This window comes from Mirounga leonina, unplaced genomic scaffold, assembly GCF_011800145.1.
Source record: "Mirounga leonina isolate KUSES-001 unplaced genomic scaffold, KU_Mleo_1.0 Mir_204, whole genome shotgun sequence".
Taxonomy (NCBI): domain Eukaryota; kingdom Metazoa; phylum Chordata; class Mammalia; order Carnivora; family Phocidae; genus Mirounga; species Mirounga leonina.
The window spans coordinates 9,792,888-9,816,924 of NW_023270513.1; the positions used below are offsets into that span (position 1 = coordinate 9,792,888).

At 36.2% G+C, this 24,037-nt stretch overlaps 1 protein-coding gene across 1 annotated transcript; it reads left to right on the forward strand.

The window, feature by feature from the left end:
• The first annotated feature begins 231 nt into the window (after positions 1 to 231).
• On the forward strand, positions 232 to 8,235 carry TBX22 (T-box transcription factor 22). The gene is made up of 8 exons (XM_035028655.1): positions 232 to 406; positions 1,021 to 1,204; positions 1,921 to 2,022; positions 3,397 to 3,571; positions 4,464 to 4,628; positions 5,008 to 5,072; positions 5,456 to 5,541; positions 7,619 to 8,235. Exons 1-8 carry the CDS (start codon positions 232 to 234, stop codon positions 8,233 to 8,235), a joined length of 1,569 nt encoding a protein of 522 aa, XP_034884546.1.
• The last annotated feature ends 15,802 nt before the right edge of the window (positions 8,236 to 24,037 follow it).

The following is a 24,037-nucleotide window of genomic DNA, read 5'->3' on the forward strand; positions in this document are numbered from 1 at the left end:
TCTATTTAAAGAAAAAAATCACACGCACACACGTGTGTGTGTATATATATACAAATTATACACACATACACTTTTTTTCGTTGACTATAGATCCAGAATTTTTTTTTTCTAATTTGGGGGTTTTCCTGCTTTCCTTCCCTGCCCTGTCCTCTGCGCCCTCCCTCCCTCTCCCTCCCTAACCCAGCTCAGGTTGAAACTTTGCACTGCACATTCCCTTCACCCCCTCCGGGGATGGCTCTGAGCTCTCGGGCGCTTGCCTTCTCGGTGGAAGCCTTGGTGGGGAGATCCGGGAAAAGAAAACTGCAAGACTCGAGGGAGGAGATGCAGCCTGAGTTGCTGGAAAAAGAGGGCGGAGAGGAGGAGGAGAGAAGGAGCAGAGCCGCAGGGAAGAAGAGCCAGCAGCCCGGTAAGTATTCCTACCGCAGCCCCAAAGCCTTGAGCCTGCTACCCGAGCATGCTGATCTGCAAGTCTCAGCTCCACTCCGGAAGCTGAGAGGACTACTAGCCCTACACTAGGACGGTTTGGTCCAGCTGGGTGGCCACGTTTGGGGCCGCGGGGACACCTCGGTCACTTGGCTATAGGGGAAGCGTCAGAGCCTCCAAGTTCAGTCCGTATTGCTGTGTGGTTCATTTGCGGTGAAGGGGAACTTCCCTATATGTTTGTGGAGAAGTTAGACTCTTCAACCTCCCCAAGCCCTGAGAGCCAGACGGTAGCTGTTTCTCCTCCGGGTAGGAAGCAGGCAGGCACTTAGATTCTGAGGGGATTCAGCCTCAGGGTCCAAAAGTCCGGAGAGAGTAAGGATGGGCCAATTTGAAGAAGGACCGTAACTTTCCCAGGACGCGACCTGGGCCCCTTTCTCCCCATCGGGGGGCCACAGTGGGTGTTGTGAGGAACTTGAGTATCTGCCTCCAAATTTCCCAGGGAAGAGACCAGGCCAGTCTGTTCCAAGACAGGCATTACCACGAAGGGGATGCAGGAACTTAGAACCTCTCTCAAACTCTTGGCGTCTCTGTGTCCAGCAGAAAAGCGACCCAAGACTGAGCCCTCAGCAACTGCTTTCTCAGGCTGTAGCGGCAGTGACAGTGACAACAGCTGCAAAAATCTGGAAGAGAAAGATGCTATCCAGGTGGAGCTTCAAGGATCTGAACTGTGGAAGAGATTCCATGACATTGGGACTGAGATGATCATTACCAAGGCTGGCAGGTTTGGTTCTGCCCAAGCTGTTCAAGGGATGCACACAGTAGGAGCCCATAAAATGTGGTGCCTCCAGTTTTATGCTCTGTATCTGTCCTTACCCCTGCCCCCCACAGGCATTGGAAAGTTACTGCCTCTCAATAAATCGCACTATTAGTGGCTCAGCTTTTCTTTCCTGTAGGCAATGACTTCAAGAAATTCTCCTTAAAGCCTCACAGTTATCAGTGGATGATATGCCATCTAGCAGGTCCCCAGCCTACCCTCCCAAGCTAGCCTGGGGCAATTTGAGGTGGGCTTTTCTGCTTTCACCTTTTGATTTGGGGCAGCATCACATCAGCTAGTTAATTTTTTTTTTTTTGCATGAATCTTCCTAATTTTAGTCTTTCCCAAATCTGCCTCACAGAAAGTACCACTGAAAACTCAGGGGTCAGGCACAGTTTTTTCTCTACTTTCTCTTATATAGTTTTTTTATTAATGGTGGTGGTGGGGAGTAGGGTGGAAAAAGCTTTGTGGTAAGAATATTCTGTTCCACTCAGCAATCCTGAACTTGTTCAATCAAGCGTACAACCAACAATCTTTCTTCATGTAGCAAATATCATTCCTTGAATCTGTCCTAGAATGGGGCAGGTACAGTGAATTTCTTCACTTTTCATTTGTCCCCCAACCCCATCCCACTCCAAATATCTCCAAAAGCACTAGGTCAGTGGCTATTTTCTTTCCCACAGGCGGATGTTCCCCTCTGTTCGAGTCAAAGTGAAAGGGCTGGACCCAGGGAAGCAGTACTATGTGGCCATCGACGTGGTGCCAGTAGATTCCAAACGTTATAGGTAACCAGGCCCAAAGGAGGGTACTGCAGGCCAATTCTGGGAATGGGGATTCAGATTTATGGAACATGAGAATGCTATATTGAAAGCTCTACCATAGGGGTGGTATTGCTCTCCTATGGACTTTGAGAGTTGAATATTCTCACTCAAATGGAGGTTCAGACTGAGAAGAGAAGTCTTGCTTCTCTTTCTTCTCACTCCTGGAGCAGGTGCCAGTTGGTGTTTCAGTGTACTCCAAACCCTTTGCTTACCCATTGTTCTGGCCTTGGCTGTGCCAACTGCAGAGGATATGGACTCAGGCAGCTTGGAAGGAAGTTGTTTGAAGGAATTTAGGGAGAAATGACTGTGCTTCTGGGGCTGCACTGGGCTCTGGGCTGTACTACTTTGGCCTCAGGGTCCTGGAGTGATGTCTTGATTTACCATCTAATGCTAATTTAGCAGTTATCGCATTTAGGTCTATCATTTCTTCCTTCCTTAGCTTCTTTCCTGAAGCGGCGGCCAGGTCCTAGAAATTACAAATAACTTTTCATTTTGAAACAGGCTCCCTACTTAAAGCAGGCTAATAGTGGTCGAATTGATCTAAAGTCAAAAGGTCTTACAGTGCTAGCATCCCAGATGCACGGCTATGCCAGCACTTTGGCTTAGAGGCTATGGGGGTTGTGCAGGAGCTGCCCTTACTCGTGCTGTGAGTGTTCCACTGAACTGGATGTCTAGCCTTTCTAAGAGAGAGCCCGCATCATGCCCAGTGCTGGATTTGAGGGGCAAAGAGGAAGCTCAGCTCAAGAGCCTACTGGAGCTGCAGCTTGTAAATAGAACAAGTTGTTTGCTTGTGTTTGAGCTGGCTTGGGAATGCAGTGCACAGTTAAGTGGTTGAGATTAGAAACAGGGTAAAAATCAGCCCTGAGGCCTCATGGGCTAGATTTTCAGACAGTATTCTGATGTGAAGCCTTGTTGGTGAAAGGGTTTTGAAGGTCACTGGTGGAGGTGGGTTGGGCAGACACCCTCCTCACCCTTTTGCTTTCTCTCTGATTCTGATGCTTCTGGCTAGAGACAAGGATTTTTAGTCTGTCTCTGCACAGCAAAGTGGATTAGATCAATTTCTGTTGCTGTTTTTGTGAGGAAATACAAACCAGACTCAAATCCCATGATGTTATACTCACCCTGGAACTTCATTGCATTTTAATAACATATGTTTGTATACAGTTTGCTTTTTGTCCCTGAACTCCCTTTGGAAATAAAGTTGGATCTTCTACTAGTTGCCTTTGGGATTAGCAGGCAAACCTTGGCAAATGCCATTAGAACTGGATCCGGCAGCCTTTCTCCCACACACCTGGCTTTGGCCCATTTCACCTAAAGCCACACTCTGTGCTTTTTTAGGTATGTGTACCACAGCTCACAGTGGATGGTAGCTGGGAATACAGACCACTCATGCATCACTCCCAGGTTCTATGTTCACCCAGACTCGCCCTGCTCTGGAGAGACCTGGATGCGGCAGATCATCAGCTTTGATCGCTTGAAACTCACCAACAATGAGATGGATGACAAAGGCCAAGTAAGTATTTGAAATCCTTTGGACTGAGGAGGGAATGGAGGTGCCAAGGCATCATCAGCTTACATGTCACCCTAGAGAGGTGTGGGATGCTTCTCCCAGATGGTCTTTAGGAACTCTTCAAATTCTGGGCTTATGACCAAAGTAGCTCCTGTGACCTTTGGCATCTGAGAGTGCTGGGGGTTGGGAATGGTGAGTGAAGGGAGTTTGAAGACCAAATAAGATTTGTTTAAGCCATAATGCCTGGTCTGGGAGTGTGGAAGGGAATGCGCTTTGTGGAGCTTTCTTTTGCTTCTCAGCCTACAGGGCAATCACTGTGGGCTCTGATTACCTTCTCCTAGATGAGCACCTTCTGTCTGACATGGTATGACAGAAATCTCCTCCACAATTCACCTTTATAAAAGAGGTTATTTTCAGGCTACCTGGATCTTGAGTCTTCTTCCCATATGCATCCTGCTCCTGCCATGCCTGGCCTGGCCCTGTGCCAACCACAAAAAAAAAGAGAAGGAGGCCCCCGGGATTAGGAGGTGGGGTATGTCAGGTGGCTGCCCTTCATTTACCATAAGCCCAGGGAACTTATAACAGGCAGTCAGATCCTAGTTATACTTGGGGACATCACATGGTCACCCACACTTGGAAATAGGAAAGGGCTTCATCTGGAAATGGAATCACCGCTGCCTAATGCTGCTGCGATGCTCCTATCTGGAAACCTCTTAGCCCTGAGCATGTCTGTCCAGAACAAAATGTCACAGAAAAGTCCTTGTGTGTGTAACTAAGCCTTTCTGGTTTAGCCTCACTTTTGCATGTGGGCATGATGGGGCTGCCAATGAGATGAAACCAGTGTTGCAGTCGGGAAGCCACTTTCTAGGCAAACATTTGATGATTTCTCCTCCAGATCATTCTGCAGTCCATGCATAAGTACAAGCCCCGTGTGCATGTGATGGAACAGGACAGCAAGGTTGACCTGTTCAGGATTCAGTCCCTGCCCACTGAAGGAGTTAAAACATTCTTCTTTAAAGAAACTGAGTTCACCACAGTGACAGCTTACCAAAACCAGCAGGTAAGGACAACTTGGTCCCAGGAAAGCAGGGCTGCCCCCAGAGGGACTTTCTGGATAGAGGCAAGCTGCATTCAATATGGATTGAATTTTCTACAATTAAAAAAAAAAATAACATAGTCGTATTGCATTGTCATCAAGGCAAGTTTGATTATGAATTGTGTGGATCTTGTATTAGAAAGGAGAGCAGAACAAAGTGCCAGGTGAGAAAGGAGGTAACCATTCCAAATTCAACTTAGCAATATGCTTATATTAGTTGAATGTGCCACATTACACATTGAAGTGTTTTGTGATTGTTGTAACCATTAAAAGCAAGGATGACAATGTTATTACTGAGGACACTGGCTTTATCTTTTTCTTTTTTTTTTTTTTTAATCCATAGATTACCAAACTGAAAATAGACAGGAATCCTTTTGCGAAAGGATTTAGAGATCCCGGAAGAAACAGGTAAGCAACATTACAATCATATCTAATATTTATATAGCCTTTTTCATAAGTATTACAGATAAGGAAACTGTGGCTCAGAGACGCAGAGGCCTTAAGTTTTCAAACTAGTAGGTAGTAGGAAAGGAATCTAGTGTTTTGTCTGTAAAATCTTGCCTCCTCCTTTTCCCTCTCAACCCACCTGAAGATATTGCTTATTCTAGATCCCTGAGGCTTTTATTCAGGGAATAATTACTGTGATTTTTATTCAGCAGTATAGCTATAAAAGAAAAATATTTCAGGTATTGACCCCTAAAAACTATAATAAAATAACTTAAAAGTTTACATAAATCATTATTTTCAGGAATTGAACTCTGGACTTGCTTAAAGTTGAATCTATTTTTCAGGGGTGTATTGGATGGGCTTTTAGAGATCTACCCTTGGAGGCCTTCTCTCACTCTGGATTTTAAAACTTTTGGTGCAGACACACAAAGTAAGAAAAGTTTTATTAATGTTTACTTTTAAATGTTAATGAAATAACAACAGTCAGAACCTCTGTAGCAAATACTACACAAGGGATAAGTTCATGCCAGAAAATGTGTGTTTACACGAAAGTGAGTTTATATTTATCTTGATGAGGAAGTAAGAGGCAAAAAGAGGGGGGGACTGGCTTGAAGGAAAAGAACAGAGCCATGGCAATAGTGGATTTATTGACTTTAGGCTTCTTAAGTTATAATGTATCCTGATATCTCCAGATCTCACTTGGATTCTTCAGCATCTCACTATCTCACATTCTTTAGAATCTGCCTGTGGTACATTTGTGGCCTTATTTGCAAATATACTGGATATTGAAATAAATATGTTTCTCATAAACTTTCAGCACATGTTAAAATGATATCCATTAAATTTTACCATCACTTAGTTCTAATTTTCCTTTTACTGTAAGTAGGGAAAATAAATGTTGAAAACAACACTAAGTCATCACAATTAGTTTAATTGCCACAAGCATTAAAAATATTTGCAAGAAATTTGTTCTCATGTAGTGCATTACATGATTAAATAATAATAATTAGACAATGCAAACTTTCTGGTGGAAAAATGTATACCTTCATGTCTCTGGTGTTTAATAATAAATAAAAGAGTATTTGCAAACAACATAGAATTATTTTACCACTTTTGTCTTTATTCCATTAAAGTTGTTTGTCTTTGAACATTAATGCAAGTTTATAATAGTGGAGAAAATCATCAACATTATAGTTATGTTGAATTTTACATGATACCATAACATTGAAAACAGATCGAGTTTAATCATTTGGTAAAATATTTCACTGGACTGATTGTATTAATTTGGTCTACAAAGTTGCATAGAAAAATGTGAGCACTTTAATAGCATCTAGGCAGCAAGCTTTTAAAATATCCAAGTCAACATGAAGTGCACTAAAAAAAAGGAAACAAACTAAAGATGATCGTTAATTAATAATTTAGAATACACAGTTTTCTTAACTATTTGAATGTCCAGATTGCTCTCAAATTGCAAAGAAAATGGGTACCATTTTTTAAATAATTTTAGAATGCTTAATTATAAAAGATATTTGCCACCTTGTTAATAAAGGCTACGCCTACACAAAATAGTTAAGAAAAACAACAGCAACACAAAGAAAAAAGGAAACCTACAAAAAAAACTTGATCAAGTTTAGTCAATAAACAAATTTTTAAAATTCAAACACGAAAATAAGATGGAAAATCTAGATTATCCTGGACCTTATAATTAATTATCCTTAACTTTAGTAGATGCTTGGCAAACATAAAAATCACCTGACAACATTATGATGAACTTTCATCTTTATTTTGATATTTTTAAACTAAAAATTGTCTTTAACAAGTGCACTTAAATATCATTTTAGTTTATAAAGATTATTTTCATGTGTTCCAATATTTTTATCAGACTGAAGCTTTCTACAGGATCTCAACCAATTTGTTCAATTTAATCAAATACTCATTTTTGTAAATTTTTTGAAGTTTAAAAACTATTTTTTTTAACTTGTAAGATATAATTGGCTCTAGGTACTATTTATTTGGGCATCTTTTGTAATTCATTGGATAAATGTCCAAGTGCCTAGCACAGATCTTGTGCATGGTGAATGCTCAATACATGATACATAATGGTAGTGTTAAAAGTAATAGTGGGGGCGCCTGGGTGGCTCAGTTGGTTAAACGACTGCTTTCAGCTCAGGTCATGATCCTGGAGTCCCGGGATCGAGTCCCGCATCGGGCTCCCTGCTCGGCAGGGAGCCTGCTTCTCCCTCTGACCCTCCCCCCTCTCATGTGCTCTCTCTCTCATTCTCTCTGTCTCAAATAAATAAATAAAATCTTTAAAAAAAAAAAAAGTAATAGTGGTAGTAGTAAAGGTATTCTTTTCAACTTTGGTCAGAGGAATGAACATATTCTTTCCCAAAGAAGTTAAAAGAACTGTGAACTCCCAGAAGAGAATGAAGCATGTTTATGGTCATTAGTACTCATTCATTAGGAACATCAATTTCATTGTTCATTGACTGGATTGTCATTCACAGGTGGAAGCAGTGGCTCATCTCCAGTGACCTCTAGTGGAGGGGCTCCCTCTCCTTTGAACTCCTTGCTTTTTCCACCCTGCTCTCTGCCTACATTTCACTTACCTACAAGCTCCCTTGGAACGCCCTGTCCAGACGTGTATCTGCATAATATCAACCTGCCCCTTTGCTACAAGATTTGCCCAACTAATTTTTGGCGACAGCAGCCTCTTGTCTTGCCTTCTCCTGAAAGACTAGCAAGCAGCAACAGTTCTCAGTGTTTAGCCCCACTCATGATGGAAGTTTCCATGTTATCTTCTCTGGGGATCACCAATTCAAAAAATGGTTCATTTGAAGACTTAAGTGAGCAGTGTCTACAGGCACCTAATTCTTCCAATCAAATGTATGGACTACAGCCACCTGGAAGTATTTTATCACCAAATCCCATTGCCCAGGAAGCAATTGGTTGTTCTTTCCATCCTTCCTATGGTTTTTATAGGTTTAACTTCTCAGTGCCATCTAGACTGGTAAATGTTGCCAACCATCTCAAAGTCAAAGTGAATGACAATAGCCAAGTTTCTTTTAGAGAAGGCAAATGCACTCATGCTCATTGGTATCCAACAATCAATCATTACCTTTAATGGAATAATCACATTCCTAAAACAATTACACATAAGCATGTATTTTCTTTATTTGTAGCCAAAGAAAGGTTAAGAGCTGTTTGGTTTTAAAAGCTTTATTATTAGAGGTATTTCTCTGTTACACATTTAAAGTGCCTTATTAGATGTTCATAAGAAGTTGTTATAGGTCAAATATGACCTGTAACAATCTCTGATTACAGTGGCCTTGGGCCTCAAAATAAGATAGTCAATAAATATTATTTGATGAGATAGAAAATTGACTCCAGATTAAACCTTTAATTATAGCGAAGTCAGTTTACCATGTCAACTGCCTCTTAAATATTGACAATGATCAAAAGAAGTTGGATTTAATTCCTGTGAAAGCAATGAAACAATTTTAGTTTTATCCATGAATATTATATTCATTGTAATCTTCTAGTAATTGTAGAAAAAAATCATTGTTCATTTATACTTTGCTGTTGAAGAAACTACTAATCTCAATTTTAAGGTACAAATAAGGACACAAATTTTCAAATATTAATTGTTTCAGCCTAAAGATCATTTAATCCTGAAGGAAAACAAAGATTAAATGAAAAACAAAATATTCTAAATAAATTTGATCTTTCATTTCCTTTTATTTTTGGATCATTCCCAGGTGAAGCTTATTTACTTATTCCTTTAACAAACCTGGTGTTTTGTACAGTTTTCAAAAACAAATTATTGTAGTTCTCCTAAAAGACTAATAAATTATTATTTTAAGGGAGATAATATTTTGGGTCCATGAATATGAAAATATCATTACATTTGTACTGTTTAATTCCACTCCTGTGAGTCAGTCATGGTAAATTGGACTAGACAAAAAGTAGCATAAATGAGATTTTATTTTAGTTTATGAAGTTGAAATGTTTCCTTTCACCTGGTCCTAAATTTTCTGAAAAAAAATGTTAAGTATAACTTACGTATAACTTGTATATCTTTAAAATAAATCAAATTTAAATTTTTATGCCACTAGCTCTACAATTTATTAAGCCAAGGTGCTTCACATCACAATGATATGGCTTGACTTTTCTCAAACTAACCAAACTTCTAAACTGCCTTTTCTGTTTCCAACACATATTAGCAAGAGCATATTATTATTTAATTTTTCTCAAAATGGTTATTCCCTCTTAAGTGTACCTTATAAATGTGCTATTCCTATATATGCATTAAGATTATATTCCTCTTCACTTCTGGGAATAGGGACAGAACAGCACATGGTTACATTTAAACTGAATATTCTAGTCAAGATGAAATATTATTTGTAGCCCAAATTAATTAGATACCTGTTATAAAAGTCTTTGAGGCAGGAAGTCTGTACTACCCAGGGTTTATCTGTACTAAACCTGGGTTTATCAAATTGGGGATTAAAGCAGCAAGTATACTTTATTTCTGTCTACTCTGAAACAGGTTACTGTTAAAATAAACTACAATTTTTTAAAGCAGAAACTCCCGTATCAAAGTATAATGAAACTTAGTCTGATGGCTTATATGGCAGATACTTGGTAATTAATAACAAAGTATTTAACTGAAAAATCCAGAAAATCTCCGGGTTACTTTTTAATAATTATTTAAGAGAAGGCACTAATTTTGTATCCATTCAAGTATATGTAGCCCATGATTTATATTTCATATAATTTTGTTATATATTAGCCATTTAAAATTGATAATACAGAAATATATTGGTAAAGATGATTAATATAAAAGGGTAAAAGTTCAAATGTTAGAATCTAAACATCTATTTTAAGCTGTTTTTGTATAATGCTTATAAATTGTCATTTCATACTTTCAATTGAATAAGTAACCAAGGGAAAGGCTTCATTGAAAATTAGACTTGGAAGAGACCTCAAGAAGTTCAGTAAGCAGTTCCCTGCTTTCTCAACAAGTTCCTTATCTGCAGGAAGCTGCTAACAACTTTAATTGATGCATAATTAATATTTAGTGTCCTTACTATTTTATGCTGAATAAATTCTTACTCCTTAATAAGATAGTGTGAAACTTGAGTAACTTGGTAAATTGAGGCTATGGTTATGGAATAAAAACCAAAATCTGTGGAATCCTATTAATTTCAACTGAATCAACTAAATATTAATCTTGATTTAAAAACCTACAAAAATCAAAAGCCACTCTTGGTTAGACAAGGTGTGAAATAGTTAGCAAATGAAAGTAGCCAAATGATACTTAATAGATACCCAAGTCTAATAACCTAAACTGCTATTTCCATTTGGTTTTTTAAATTTTAGTATGTTATGTTAATCACCATACATTACATCATTAGTTTTTTAAGATTTTATTTATTTATTTGACAGGGAGAGACAGCCAGAGAGAGAACACAAGCAGGGTAAATGGGAGAGAGAGAAGCAGGCTTCCCACCGAGCAGGGAGCCCGATGCAGGGCTCGATCCCAGGACCCTGGAATCATGACCTGAGCCGAAGGCAGACGCTTAACGACTGAGCCACCCAGGAGCCCCTACATCATTAGTTTTTGATGTAGTGTTCCATGATTCATTGTTTGCGTATAACACCCAGTGCCCCATTCAGTACGTGCCCTCTTTAATACCCATCACCAGGCTAACCCATCCCCCACCCCCCTTCCCTCTAGAACCCTCAGTTTGTTTCTCAGAGTCCATAGTCTCTCATGGTTCGACTCCCCCTCTGATTTCCCCCCTTTATTTTTCCATTTGGTTTTATCATGCATATATATCCATCCCTTCCCCCTTTTAAAAGAAAACATCTTAGGGGCCCCTGGGTGGCTCAGTCATTAAGTGTCTGCCTTTGGTTCAGGTCATGATCCCAGAGTCCTGGGATCCAGCGCCACATCAGGCTTCCTGCTTAGCAGGAAGCCTGCTTCTCCCTTTCCCACTCCCCCTGCTTGTGTTCCCTCTCTTGCTGTCTCTCTCTTTCTGTCAAATAAATAAATAAAATCTTAAAAAAAAATAAAAAAAGAAAAATAATAAAAAAAAATCTTAATTTAGCTGACTTGATGTATAAAATCTGATTCTTAACTTGACCTGGCAATATGATGTACCCCAAGTAAATCTAGAGAAAATAAACTTTTCATCAACTTTGTAAAATCTTTACATTGAATCAGTAAATAAGTAAATGCTGCTTTATCTTTGCACAACTCTCAGTCAAGCCTAGACCTGTAGTCAGATTCCTTTGTCAGGAAGGTTCTATTTTGTGCAATAGTCACTCTGAAATCAAGGACTTTCTTTTTCTTTCTTTCTCTCTTTCTTTCTCTCTCTCTTTCTTTCTTTCTCTCTTTTCTTTTCTTTTCTCTCTTTTCCTTCTCTCTTTCTTTCTTTCTTTCTTTCTTTCTTTCTTTCTTTCTTTCTTTCTTTTCTTTCTTTCTTTTCTTTCTTTCTTCTTTTTTTTATTTTCTTCCAGACTTTATTTCAAGTTTGAGCCTAGTTGCAGAACATATGTCTAAGTGGATAAATTCTCTATTAATTACATTTTAAAAACCAATATATAACTTTAGGTAACATAGCTTAGAACATCAAAACTATTATTTCTTTTCATTAAATAGAGGAGATAAACCCACTGGACATTACATTTTGAGGTCCAACATATAACTTTAGATTATATACTATTAGAGTCTTCAAACATTAATATCATTGTTCCTATTCACTGTACTACAAAAAATGGAGAGTTATATTTTCCCCAAGCTATGAAAGTAAATATTTATGATATTTCACTGCTATTAGGCATGGGTTCTTCATGTGGTCTGGAAATGGGCATGACTTTATTTTTATGAGATTGAAGGGTATCTATGTCACAAAAAGAAATGCACAATTGGGAAAAAAAAAAGAAATGCACAAGCAGAATTAGCAAGTTATAGTCAGTAAATCAGTCTTTGAATGATCAGAGTTCTATGTGCTGACAACTTCACAAGGTGCCAATGATGAATAAAAATAAGCATGTGTATTGGACATTATGGAAATTTTCCCTTTCAGTTTCCTAATCCTTAATCTTGGGAAAAATTATGGTGTACATAAGGCAGACAACATGTATCTTTTAAGTGTTATTAGTGTAATTTAGCTAAGTCAGATATCATTGAAATAAACTTTTTGTATAAATACTTAAAATATGTTTTACAAAAATCTACAAACATGCTGATGACAAATTTAGATGTTTTCAGACAATAGAGTTATATGTCCAAGTAAATAGTTGGGTTATATATAGTTGTTATCTCCTTACTAAATCTCAATAAGAAATCTTTTCCTTATCTGAATATTCAATATAATAAATTACAGATGTCACATTGTAATTTATCAAATCAGTGGAGTTTTAGTCTGGTTTTGTTTTAAATAATTTATACTGTTTCTTCTTTCTCCTCAAAAAGAGATGCCAGAAAGAACACCTACTCATTGCATACTTATACTATTAATTATATATACTTATGTGGAAAGACAGATTTAAATACGCTTAGATACATCTAATTGCATGTACTGTCTTGTGAATTGAATTGACAGAGTAGGAGTACAATGTTTTTACTGTAATTTAGAGATATATTGCCCTTGTGCTGAAAAATCTTCAATTAGCCAAAATAACAATAATATTCTGATATACAGCAACACTTTGCCAGTTAATTTCACTGGAATTTAACATGTTTATTGGATCAGTTTAAAACAAACCAAATGCATAGCTTAGGCATGGGTGGCAATTGCTTTGATATAAGTGCCTTCGTATACATTTAACTTTCTTAGGTTTGGTTTGCAACTAAATGATAGTTTGTATTAAAACTGTGCAAATAAACATGGTTTAGACTACAACATAAAACAGAATAAATAGATATATAGAACATTGGAAACATATTCAGTATCAAAACTATTTACATGTGTAGTGCTGGCCAACTTTTAACATGCTGTTTCAATAAAATATTGAGAGGAAAAAGATTAGTATTGTTTCTTGTCAAAGCTTCAAATGTTCATGTTTACAAATTTGTACTTCACATCAGTATGTAAACACACATTATACTGAGCAGATGTACAGAACATAGTTATAGGAAATTTCTACTTTGTTGAAATGTATACATGTATACTAGATTTATTTTTAAGTACCTAAAAGAGTTTAAAAATTAAAATTAAATATAATAGAAAAGCTTGAAATCATAGTACAAGTTGTATCATTAAACTCATTTATCAAATTATATATTTGTTGTGTTAAACATGACAGAATTTTGATTTTGGACTTAGATCACATACTTTGTACATGACAAAGTATAATGTAGTATTTTAGCTATAGAAAATGGTATAAATAATTCAAAATTTTACTAGAACAAGAGGGAATAAAATCATGCTTTCATACTGGATAAAAATTAATGTCTTCAAACTAAATATTTTTTGTTTGAAAATTCAGTCTATAGTCCATTTTTATAGTCATTTTTTGGGAAAATGTTGATGTTTTAGTATTTTACCTTCCTTTAAATATTGCCTGAAATTGAGTTTTTATATTTCTTTTGTGACGTGACTATTTTGTGATCTCTTACCAATTATTCTAATGCCTAATCATACTGTGTTTTTTATTCTATTAAATTTTTAAAATTTTAGGTAAAATTGTCCCATAGAAATACCAACAAATAAAAATTTAAAGGAAGCATAATTTCTTTTTTTTTTAAAGATTTATTTATTTGACAGAGAGAGACACAGCGAGAGAGGGAACACAAGCAGGGGGAGTGGGAGAGGGAGAAGCAGGCTTCCCACGGAGCAGGGAGCCTGATGTGGGACTCGATCCCAGGACCCTGGGATCATGACCTGAGCCGAAGGCAGATGCTTAACCGAATGAGCCACCCAGGCGCCCAAGGAAGCATAATTTCTTAGTAAAACCCAAGTTGAAGTAACAAAGTTACTCACTACTGAACTTCCATAGATATTGTATTTGGCTCAAAGGGAACTCATGCACAGGCCAAATACTTAACTACATTAATAGGTATTTTGTAAAACTCAGGTTGGATTCTCTTCAAACCATGATGCCAGGCAGAAGAAAGACCTATTTGGCAAAGATACTATCACTTTGAAACCTGTCACCATGATTCTTTTCTATAGTTGTAACATTCATGAGGTGGGGCTGAAGATGGAGTTTCACATTTCAAAAAGGTTCTGTGGATCCTAGCACCACACATAGGGGATCAAGATAAACTAATCCAATTTTTTCCCTCAATTTTTATAGTTAAATTCAACAGTCCCTTAGGTGTGCTGAATCAGGGCACTTGCCTTGAACCACTGGCTAGTCAAGATACAGAGCCTTCCAGTGGGTAGAAGGGGTGAAGACCCTAGCTACTGTTCACAGAAGAGTGAAACTTCACACACACATATTATGCTATATTTTAGTTGAGTTGTTCATATGCATGTCTCTCCTTCTGGATTCTGAGTGAGGGGAATAATATATTTTTAATAACATTTGTTTTCCAACTTTTAAAAGTTTATAATTACATTATCAAAAATTAAAAAAACACAAAAAGCAAATGACACAAAAAGATCCATAATCACAAGCAGTGTATAGTTTGAATTCTAGTCATTGTGTATGTCTACACACACTGAACATACATTTTTTAAAGTGCTTGAGGTCTTTGATACAACATGGATATTTACCAGTTCAAGGTTTCCAAAACTATGAGTAAGTTTGATAACCAAGAAAATACTAACCTGGAAATGTCTGGGTGGCTCAGTGGGTTAAGCATCTGCCTTTGGCTCAGGTCGTGATCCCAGAGCCCCACATCCAGCCCCACATCAGGCTCTCTGCTCAATGAGCAGCCTGCTTCTCCCTTTCCTTGTGCTGCTCTCCCTGCTTGTGATGTCTTGTGTGCTCTCTCTCTCTCAAATAAATAAATAAAATCTTAAAAAAAGAATATACTAAACCAAATTAACAGGATAAAATGTAATCCTGTTTTCACAGGCCAGTTTTTCTTAAAAGACAAAAATGGCAACGGTCCTCTGAATAAAGATGTTGGGATTAAAATATTGAATTCCCTTAATGCTAACTTAAAAATTAGAACTAAGGGTGCCTGGGTGGCTCAGTTGGTTAAGCGACTGCCTTCGGCTCAGGTCATGATCCTGGAGTCCCTGGATCGAGTCCTGCATCGGGCTCCCTGCTCGGCAGGGAGTCTGCTTCTCCCTCTGACCCTCCCCCCTCTCATGTGCTCTCTCTCATTTCTCTCTCTCAAATAAATAAATAAAATCTTTAAAAAAAATTAGAACTAAAACAATAGTGTACAATAAGCATAATGCTTCTAAAATAAGTTATTATTGGATATATACTATCAAAATATTAGTGAGAAGGGAGTATATTTCCATTGAATTGTATTCTGTGGTATGGATGTACCACAGTTTAACCATTGACCGGTGGATAGACATATGAATAGCTACCAGTTTGGGGCTATGATAAATAAAGCTGCTATGGTCATTTATATAGAGGTTTTTGTGTGAAGGTTAAGTTTTCATTTCTCTGATTAAATGCTGAAAGGGTGCAATTGTTGTGTTGTATGGTAGTTGTGTGTTTAGTTTTTAGGAAACTGCCAAATAGTACTGCAGAGGTACATTTTAAATTTCCAGCAACAATGTATTAGTTATCCAGTTTATCCTCTACCTGGCCAGAATTTGTGGTTACTTTTGTTGTTTTTGTTGCTGCTGCCACTGCTGTTATTCCAATAAGCTTCTACCGGTAATTTGTCATTTTAATTTGTGAAGAATGGTGTTATTCTTTAAATATTTGATGGGTATTACCAGTGAAACCAATTGGACCTGAGCTTCTCTTTTTGGGTCATTTTTTGATTACTACTGTAACCTATTTATTTGTTATAGTTCCATTCGGACTTTCTACTCCTCTTCATTGAGTTTTGGTAGTTTGCTCTTTCTAGGAATTTATCTGTTTCATCTAGATTTTCTAATTTGTTGGTATAAAATTGTTTATAATACTCTTTCATGATGCTTTTTTATTTTTGTAATGTTAGTAGTGATTATCCCTGCTTTTATTTCAGATTTTAAAAATGTATTCCTTCTCTTTTTTCTTGGTCAACCTAGTTAAAGGTTGGTCAATTTTGTTACTCTTTTCCAAAAGCATCTTTGGTTCATTGACTTTTACTATTATTTTCCTAGGCTCCATTTCATTTATTTCTGCTGTAAATTTCAGTATTTTTTTTCCTGCTTGCTTTGGGTTTAATTTACTCTTATTTTTCCAATTTTTTAAAGGGAAAGTTTAGATTCTTGATTTGAGATCTTTCTTTAATTTTATTTTTTATTTAAATTCAATTAGCCAACATATTAGTTTCTGATGTAGTGTTCAATGATTCATCAGTTGTGTATAACACCCAGTGCTCATCAGATCAGGTGCCCTCCTTAATTTTAAGTCAGACATTTACAGCTATGGATTTTCCTCTAAGTGCTGCTTTAGATGCATACATTTTAATACATTGTACTTTAGTTTTCATTCATTTAAAAATATTTTCAAATTTCTATTGTGATTTTTTTCACCCATTGAATTTTTGTTTGTTTTTGTTTTCAGTAATGTGTTATTTAATTTCTACATAATGTATTTTCCCCAAATTTTCTTCTGTTATGGATGTCTAATTGCATTCCATGGTATGATTAGAATTCTTTTAAATATATTGAGACTTTTTAAAATGACCTAGTATATGGTCTTTCTTGGAGCATGTTCCATGTGCACTTGAGAAAATATGTGAAAATGTGTATTAGGCTATTGTTGAGTGTTCTATAGAGGTCTGTTAGGTCTAGTTGATTTATATTTTTAGTGTTCTCCATTTCCTTGCTAATCTTCTACTTAATTGTTCTATCCATTACTGAAAACAAGGCATTGAAGTCTTGGACTTTATTGTTGAATTGTCTATTTCTCCCTTCAATTCTATCAGTTTTGGCTTCCTGTATTTTGGGACAGTTTTGTTATGTGCATTTATGTTTATTATCGTTATATCTTATTATGGAATGAGTATTGTCATACAGTGGCCTTCTTTGTCTCTAGTAACAATATTTGTCTCAAATTATATTTTGTCTGATACTAGTGTACTCACTCCAAGTCTCTTTTAGTCACTGTTTGCATGGTATATCTTTTTTCCATCTTTTTCCTTTAATCTATTTATGATTTTGAATCTAAAGTATGTCTCTCTTGGACAGTATATTGATCATGTTTTTAGTTCATTTTTCAACTTCTGCCTTTTATTTGAAGTGCTTACTCATTTAAATTTAATTATTGATAAGATATAATCTACATCTATCATTTTGCTTTTTGTTTTATGTCTGACTTCTTTTTTGTTCCATATTATTCCACTAATGCCTCTTTTGTGTTAAATAGATATTTTCTAGTGTCCCATTTTCACCCCTTTGTTTCTTTTATAATGTATTTAATTTTTTTCCCTCAGGGATTACCCTGAGGATTAAATTTAACATTTTATAGCCATTTAACTTGGATTAATACCAATGTAATAACAACAATATATTTATGTTCCTTTCAATGTCTTCTATGCTATTGCCATACAATTTACATCTGTATGTATTATAAACTGATCTGCATAATTTTATAATTATTACTTTATAGAAGTGTCTTTACCCTGAGATCAAAACCTAAGCTGAGATCGAGTCAGACACTTAACCAACTGAGCCACCCAAGTGTCTCTATAGAAGTGTCTTTTAAATCAGATAGGAAAAAGGTCATAAACAAAAATACATTTATATATATTATATATTTATATATGTAATTACGTCTACCCCAGCTCTCTATTTTTTGTGTGGATTAGAATTATTTTTTTTTAAAGATTTTATTTATTTATTTGAGAGAGAGAATGAGATAGAGAGAGCATGAGAGGGGGGAGGGTCAGAGGGAGAAGCAGACTCCCTGCTGAGCAGGGAGCCCGATGCGGGACTCGATCCCGGGACTCCAGGATCATGACCTGAGCCGAAGGCAGTCGCCTAACCAACTGAGCCACCCAGGCGCCCTGGATTAGAATTATTGTCTGTTGTCCTTTCACTTCAGGTTGAAAGACACTCTTTAGTATTTCTTACAGACCATATCTATTAGTGACAATTTGCCTGTACTTCGCCTTCATTTGTGAAGGATAATTTTGGTGAATATAAAATTATTTGTTAATAATATTTTTCTTTCAGCACATTGAATGTATCATCCTACAGCATTTTATTTTCAATAGTTTCTGGTGACAAGTTCTTTAATGTTGAGGATGCCTTGTAATGTGATGAGTTTCTTTTTTTGCTGCTTTGTCTTTGTCTTTCAAAAGTTTAGCTATGATGTGTCCAGGTGTGGATTCTTTCTGTTGATCTTACTTGGAGTTCACCGGCTTCTTAGATGTATAGATCATTTCTAATTTGAGAAGTTTTTGTCCTTTAATTTTTTAAATATTATCTTTGCCCCTTCTCCTTTGGAGACTTTTATTTGCATCTGCTAATACACTTGATAGTGTCCCATTGGTCTCTGAGGGTCTGTTCATTTATTCTTCATTGCTTTTCCTTTCGGCTTCTCAGACCACAAAATCACATTTAACTTGTCTTCAGTTTGCTGATTCTTTCTTTTGCCACTTCCAATCTCCACTTAAGCTTCTGTAGTACTTTATTCATTTTAGTAACTATATTTTTCAACTCCATAAGTTCCTTTTGCTCTTTTTTATAATTACAGAAGCTGATTTAAAGTCTTCATTTAGTAAATATCACATGTGGGCACTTCAGGGACAAGTACTATTGATTATTTCTTGTGTATGAGCCATGTTTTCCTGTTTCTTTTCATGTGTCACATTTTTTTGTTAATAATTAGATATTTTAAATAATATAACATAGCAACTCTAATGATCAGATTCCCTCTCTTTCCCCAAGATTTGTTGTTGGTTCTGTTAGTTGTTGTTACTGTTCCTGTTTGTTTAGTGGCTTTGGGGGACTAATTTTGTAAAGTCTGTATTCTTTGTTGTGTACTGCCACTGACATTTCTGTTCAGTTAGTTTAGTGGTCAGTTAATGATCGACAGTGATTTCTTTAAATGTTTTGAGCATGGGGTGTTATACGCAAACAATGAATCCTGGAACACTACATCAAAAACTAATGATGTACTGTATGGTGAATAACATAACGTAATAAAATAATGAATGAATGAATGAATGAATGTATGAATAAATAAATAAATAAATAAATAAATAAATAAATAAATAAATAAGTAGGTAAGTAAATAAATAAATGTTTTGAACCACTAAGTCTCCCAACCTTAAGGAGTTGCTCTCTGTGTATGTTGGGGCATGCCTTCAATGTTCAAACAAACAGTTTACATCTCTTAGTCTTCACTTTTAGACTTTAGTCTAAACTTTCTGTTTACACAGAGCCTCAAGATTAGCTAGAGGTGAGAAGGAAGACCTTCTCGGATCTTTCTGGGTATGAACACAGTACTGAGAATGTGTGTAACCTTCTAGATTCCCAGGAATATATTGGAGCTTTTCATAGTCTGCTATGGATACCTCACTCTCCAGTTTTCCCTTTTAAGTTTTTTGGTGAGTGTGTTTTTAGCCCCAACTGTTATTGCTATCTTAGTTATATATGATGAAAAAGAATTGCGGCTGATTGATTTTAGCAAATGTTTTATGAAATGGGCTCTTCCCACTGAATGAAATCTGAGTCATGTCAGATAAAGATAAGCCCTAAGAGTACAGATTTTTAGGGAGGAGATGACTAATTTATCAAAAAATAACAATTATCTTGGAATTATACCTTTGAGGACCTCCCAACTTGTTCTTCCCCTCCAGTGATCTGCTAAGCTGTTAATTTTCACAGATAACAGTAACTGAGAGGCTATCTGCTTATTTTTTTTAGTTTTTATTTAAATTTTAGCTAGTTAACACACAGTGTAATATTAGATTCAGTTGTACAATTAAGTGATTCACACACATACAACATCCAGTGCTCATCACAAGTACACTCCTTAATTCCCATCACTTATTGAAACAATTTTCTTAAAGATTTATTTATTTATTTTTAGGGGAGAGGGGCAGAGGGAGAGAGAGAGAATCTCAAGCAGACTCCTTGCTGAGCGTGGAGCCCACGGTGAGGCTCAATCCCACAACTCTGAGATTACTACCTGAGCTGAAATCAAGAGTTAGATGCTCAATTGACTGAGTCATCCAGGCGCCCCATAAACCATTTGTTTTTAAGAACTTCTGAGTTAGGCGGGGAAGGGAGAGTTGGGAATAGGGAAAGGTAAATAATGTCCCAAACCTCACTGCTCTTACCAAAATTTAGCTGTGGTTTCAGAATAACACTCCTCTGTTGCAAGCCTTTGCTAATTTTCCAGATTTCTAAAAAAGCTGATTTTAACACATTTTTGCTTTTATGGAGGATTAGATTTTTGGAAGTCTTACTCTGCCATTACAAAAGTCCTTCTCAATGTCATCTTTTAAATTACAAATCCAATTTCCATTATAGGTATATGGTTGTTTCAGCTATCTATTTCATCTCAGTTGTTTTCATATTTTGTAGTTTTGGAGGTATTGGTCCATTTATTTTAAATTTTTGAATTTATGAGCATAAAATTGGTTGTAATATTCCATTGCCATCATTTTAATGGTGGCAGGATCACAAACAATGAATCATGGAACACTACATCAAAAACTAATGATGTAATGTATGATGATTAATATAGCATAATAAAATTTAAAAAATGTAAAAAAAATCATTTTACCTTGATTAAAATGGAATAAATCTGCTCTAAAACAGGCAGATTACTTATAAGTAGAATATAACCTCACTTTCTTCTCAGAAAAGTTGTAACTGCCCAGCATTTACTGCAGCTACACTTCAAAGAAACACTCACTTCTTTCTTGTGGTCAAAATGTTCTATTCTGTACTGAAACCTGTGAAATATGCCACCTGTCATGATCAGTTATTGATTCATTCATTTGACAAATATACTTTGAGCATATTCTATACAATGATATGTTCAACAGAATAAAAAAAAGTATAAGGCATGGTTCTTGTTCTCAAAGAATTTGTAGTCTATTTGGAGAGGCAAGACTTGAACACATTAAAAACAGTTTAAAATAATGTTGTAACAGTGTGGGTTAGTTTAGATGCTTAAACTATGGTGGCTGACAAATCCCTGTTTGCACCATATTTAGTATTAGGTGGGTTAGATTGGATTTTTGAGGGTCTTGTCTTTGAGATCAAGCCTTAGAGCTTTAATCTAGCTCCTGATGGGGAGCCATTGGAAGTGTTCAGGTAAGAGAACACTGTAATAATAAGATCTTATCTGGCAGTTTTATGCAGGATGGGTTTGATAATAAATGATCAGTTTCCAGAAATGAGCAACTATAAATCTCACTTTGCTAGGCCTGTTTCTGTTTTTAGTCAAATAAAACTGTATGATCAAAAATTCTAAAGTTAAAGACGTTTTTTCAACTTACTCACCTGGAGGCTTTAAAGACCTAATATTAAATTGAGGATGTTTGTTCAGCTATCTGCCACATACAGAATTCTGGTTGTTTTTGACATTTTTAGGAGTCTTCAATGCATCTGTATAGAATATGCAATATTTCAGCTTTCAAATAAATATTTTATATTTCAGACTTTTACCGAAATTTGAGTGGAAAAATGTTAGCTATTTCACAGAGAACTTTACATTTCATTAAGTCTGCCTTAAGGTGTTTGAATTACTTCTTACTATAAACTCACTTTTAAGACAAGAAGCTGCTCAAAATCTTCTGTTGTATTTGCTAATTTGAGAAGTCTTTGGCACTTTGTGTTTTTGCTTTTCATTTGTTCTTTATTTTATTTTGCAAATCCAAGGAACATAATTCTTATAACAATTCTATTTTTATTCACAATGATTGTTTCAAATCTTATCCGGTAAGGGGAAGACCTGATCTTCTACAATTTCCTCTAAGTCTAAACTAACAGCTGTAAGCACTTAACTAATCAGCTCAATTCAGCTCACCTGTGTGAGTGATCCTTGACAGCTCCATCTGCTTTGAATCAGGGTATTTTTCTTTTCTTTCTTTAAAAAAAAAAAATACTTAAAGGGAAAATATCTAATGAACTTACAAAATTACTTTCAGCCATTTTTAGCGTTATTCAACATAGAAAATGTTTTTAAAAAGATACATTTACTTTAATTCACATGTCTAATCAACAGACACATTTTTGTAAAATGTGATACAGATTACAAAAGAGAAATTGAGAAAATGTTAGCTAAAAATAAAAATAAAAAATCAGGATCTAACCTTCTAAAAATACAAATCATTTATAAAAACTAATTAAAATGGCAGAAATTGGGGCACCTGGGTGGCTCAGTTGTTAGGCATCTGCCTTTGGCTCAGATTCTGAGCTCGGGGTCCTGGGCTCGGGCCCTGCATTAGGCTCCCTGCTCCGCGGGAGGCCTGCTTCTCTCTCTCCCACTCCCCTCTCTCGCTGTCTCTCTCTCTGTTAAATAAATTAATAAAACCTTAAAAAAAAGAAAATGGTAGAAATTATGATATTAAATAAAGTAAATGTTAAATCTCTTAAAAGAGAGGGCAGGTATTTAACATTATATTAGGAATGATTTTGAGATTGGGGAGATTACTCAAGAACAAAACAGTGTCCTTATCATTACTACATAGAAAAGGATCTGCTCTTACTTTCACTTGCATCCTTTGATATTGATCCATACTGCTTCTGTGATGAAGTTCATCACATTTTACAAAAATATCAAAAACCTCACCCAGTCAAGAAAAGCTTTATTTCCCCAGAAGAATAATGCAGAGCTATTGACTATGAAGTACATTTTACATATAGCTAAGTCTAGCTGTAATAAGAACCTTATATGCAGCTAATAAATCATTGAACACTACATCAAAAAGTAATGTTGTACTGTGTGGTGACTAACATAATAAAAAATATTTTTAAAAGTTTCCTTGCTTAAAGTTATTAATAGTCCGGGATAGACTACCCTGCTTCATGTATGGTCCAGGTGCTCCCCCATTAAACTGCAGGGCCAGAAATTATGTGAGGTTAACAGCACCTCTGTCTAGACCAAAGAAAGATCTGCTCCTTTCCTTATTCTGAATTTTCAGATTGTATTAGGATGAGCATAAATGCCAGACCCTTTTTATACTCAAAGAAAGAATTCTTTAGTAACCCAGTTGTTTGAATTTCAAAAAACATAAGGCATCAGGGCTGGAAGAACCCTTTAAATATTATTTAGTGAAGCCCATCATTCATTGTACAAATGGAAAAACTGAGGTAAAGAGTGGTGAATAGATTGGCCCAAGGTTTCCTGGGATAGTTTTCTGTTAAATGCCACTGGAGGTTTTCCAGGAAAGTGATCCCCATAAGCCTGTAACACAATTTCTTGTCCTATAGATTATCTGCAAAAACAGGACATTTCTCTTATTATCTGGGTATTGAAGTGATTTGATGACTCTGTAACAAGTATTTTCTTGGGGTACCTGGGTGGCTCAGTGGGTTAAGCATTCAACTCTTGATTTCAGCTCAGGTCATGATCTCAGGGTCATGAGATTGAGCCCCGAATTGAGCTCCATGCTGGGTGTAGAGCCTGCTTAAGATTCTCTCTCTCCCTCTCCCTCTGCCCCTCCCCCAGCCCCATGCTCATGGCTCACTCTCTTTCTCTCTCTTAAAAAAATAAAAAAAAGTATTTTCTCTATTAGAAAAAAAGACTTCTCAAACAAGTACTATGTTCAGATACACCAGCCTTTGGCAATAACTCAGCACCTGTTTAACTTTAGTGTTCCTTCAAAGCATTTTATTTTCAGAGTTTATCACCAGTTCATCTGGAGGGCTCATTCCAGGCTTTGC

Excerpts from the sequence above, each read along its gene's own strand:
- TBX22 (XM_035028655.1), top strand. The coding sequence starts at position 232 with ATGGCTCTGAGCTCTCGGGCGCTTGCCTTCTCGGTGGAAGCCTTGGTG. Across the intron at positions 2,023-3,396 it reads GTAGATTCCAAACGTTATAG|GTATGTGTACCACAGCTCAC; the intron begins GTAACCAGGCCC and ends GTGCTTTTTTAG. Across the intron at positions 3,572-4,463 it reads AGATGGATGACAAAGGCCAA|ATCATTCTGCAGTCCATGCA; the intron begins GTAAGTATTTGA and ends TTTCTCCTCCAG.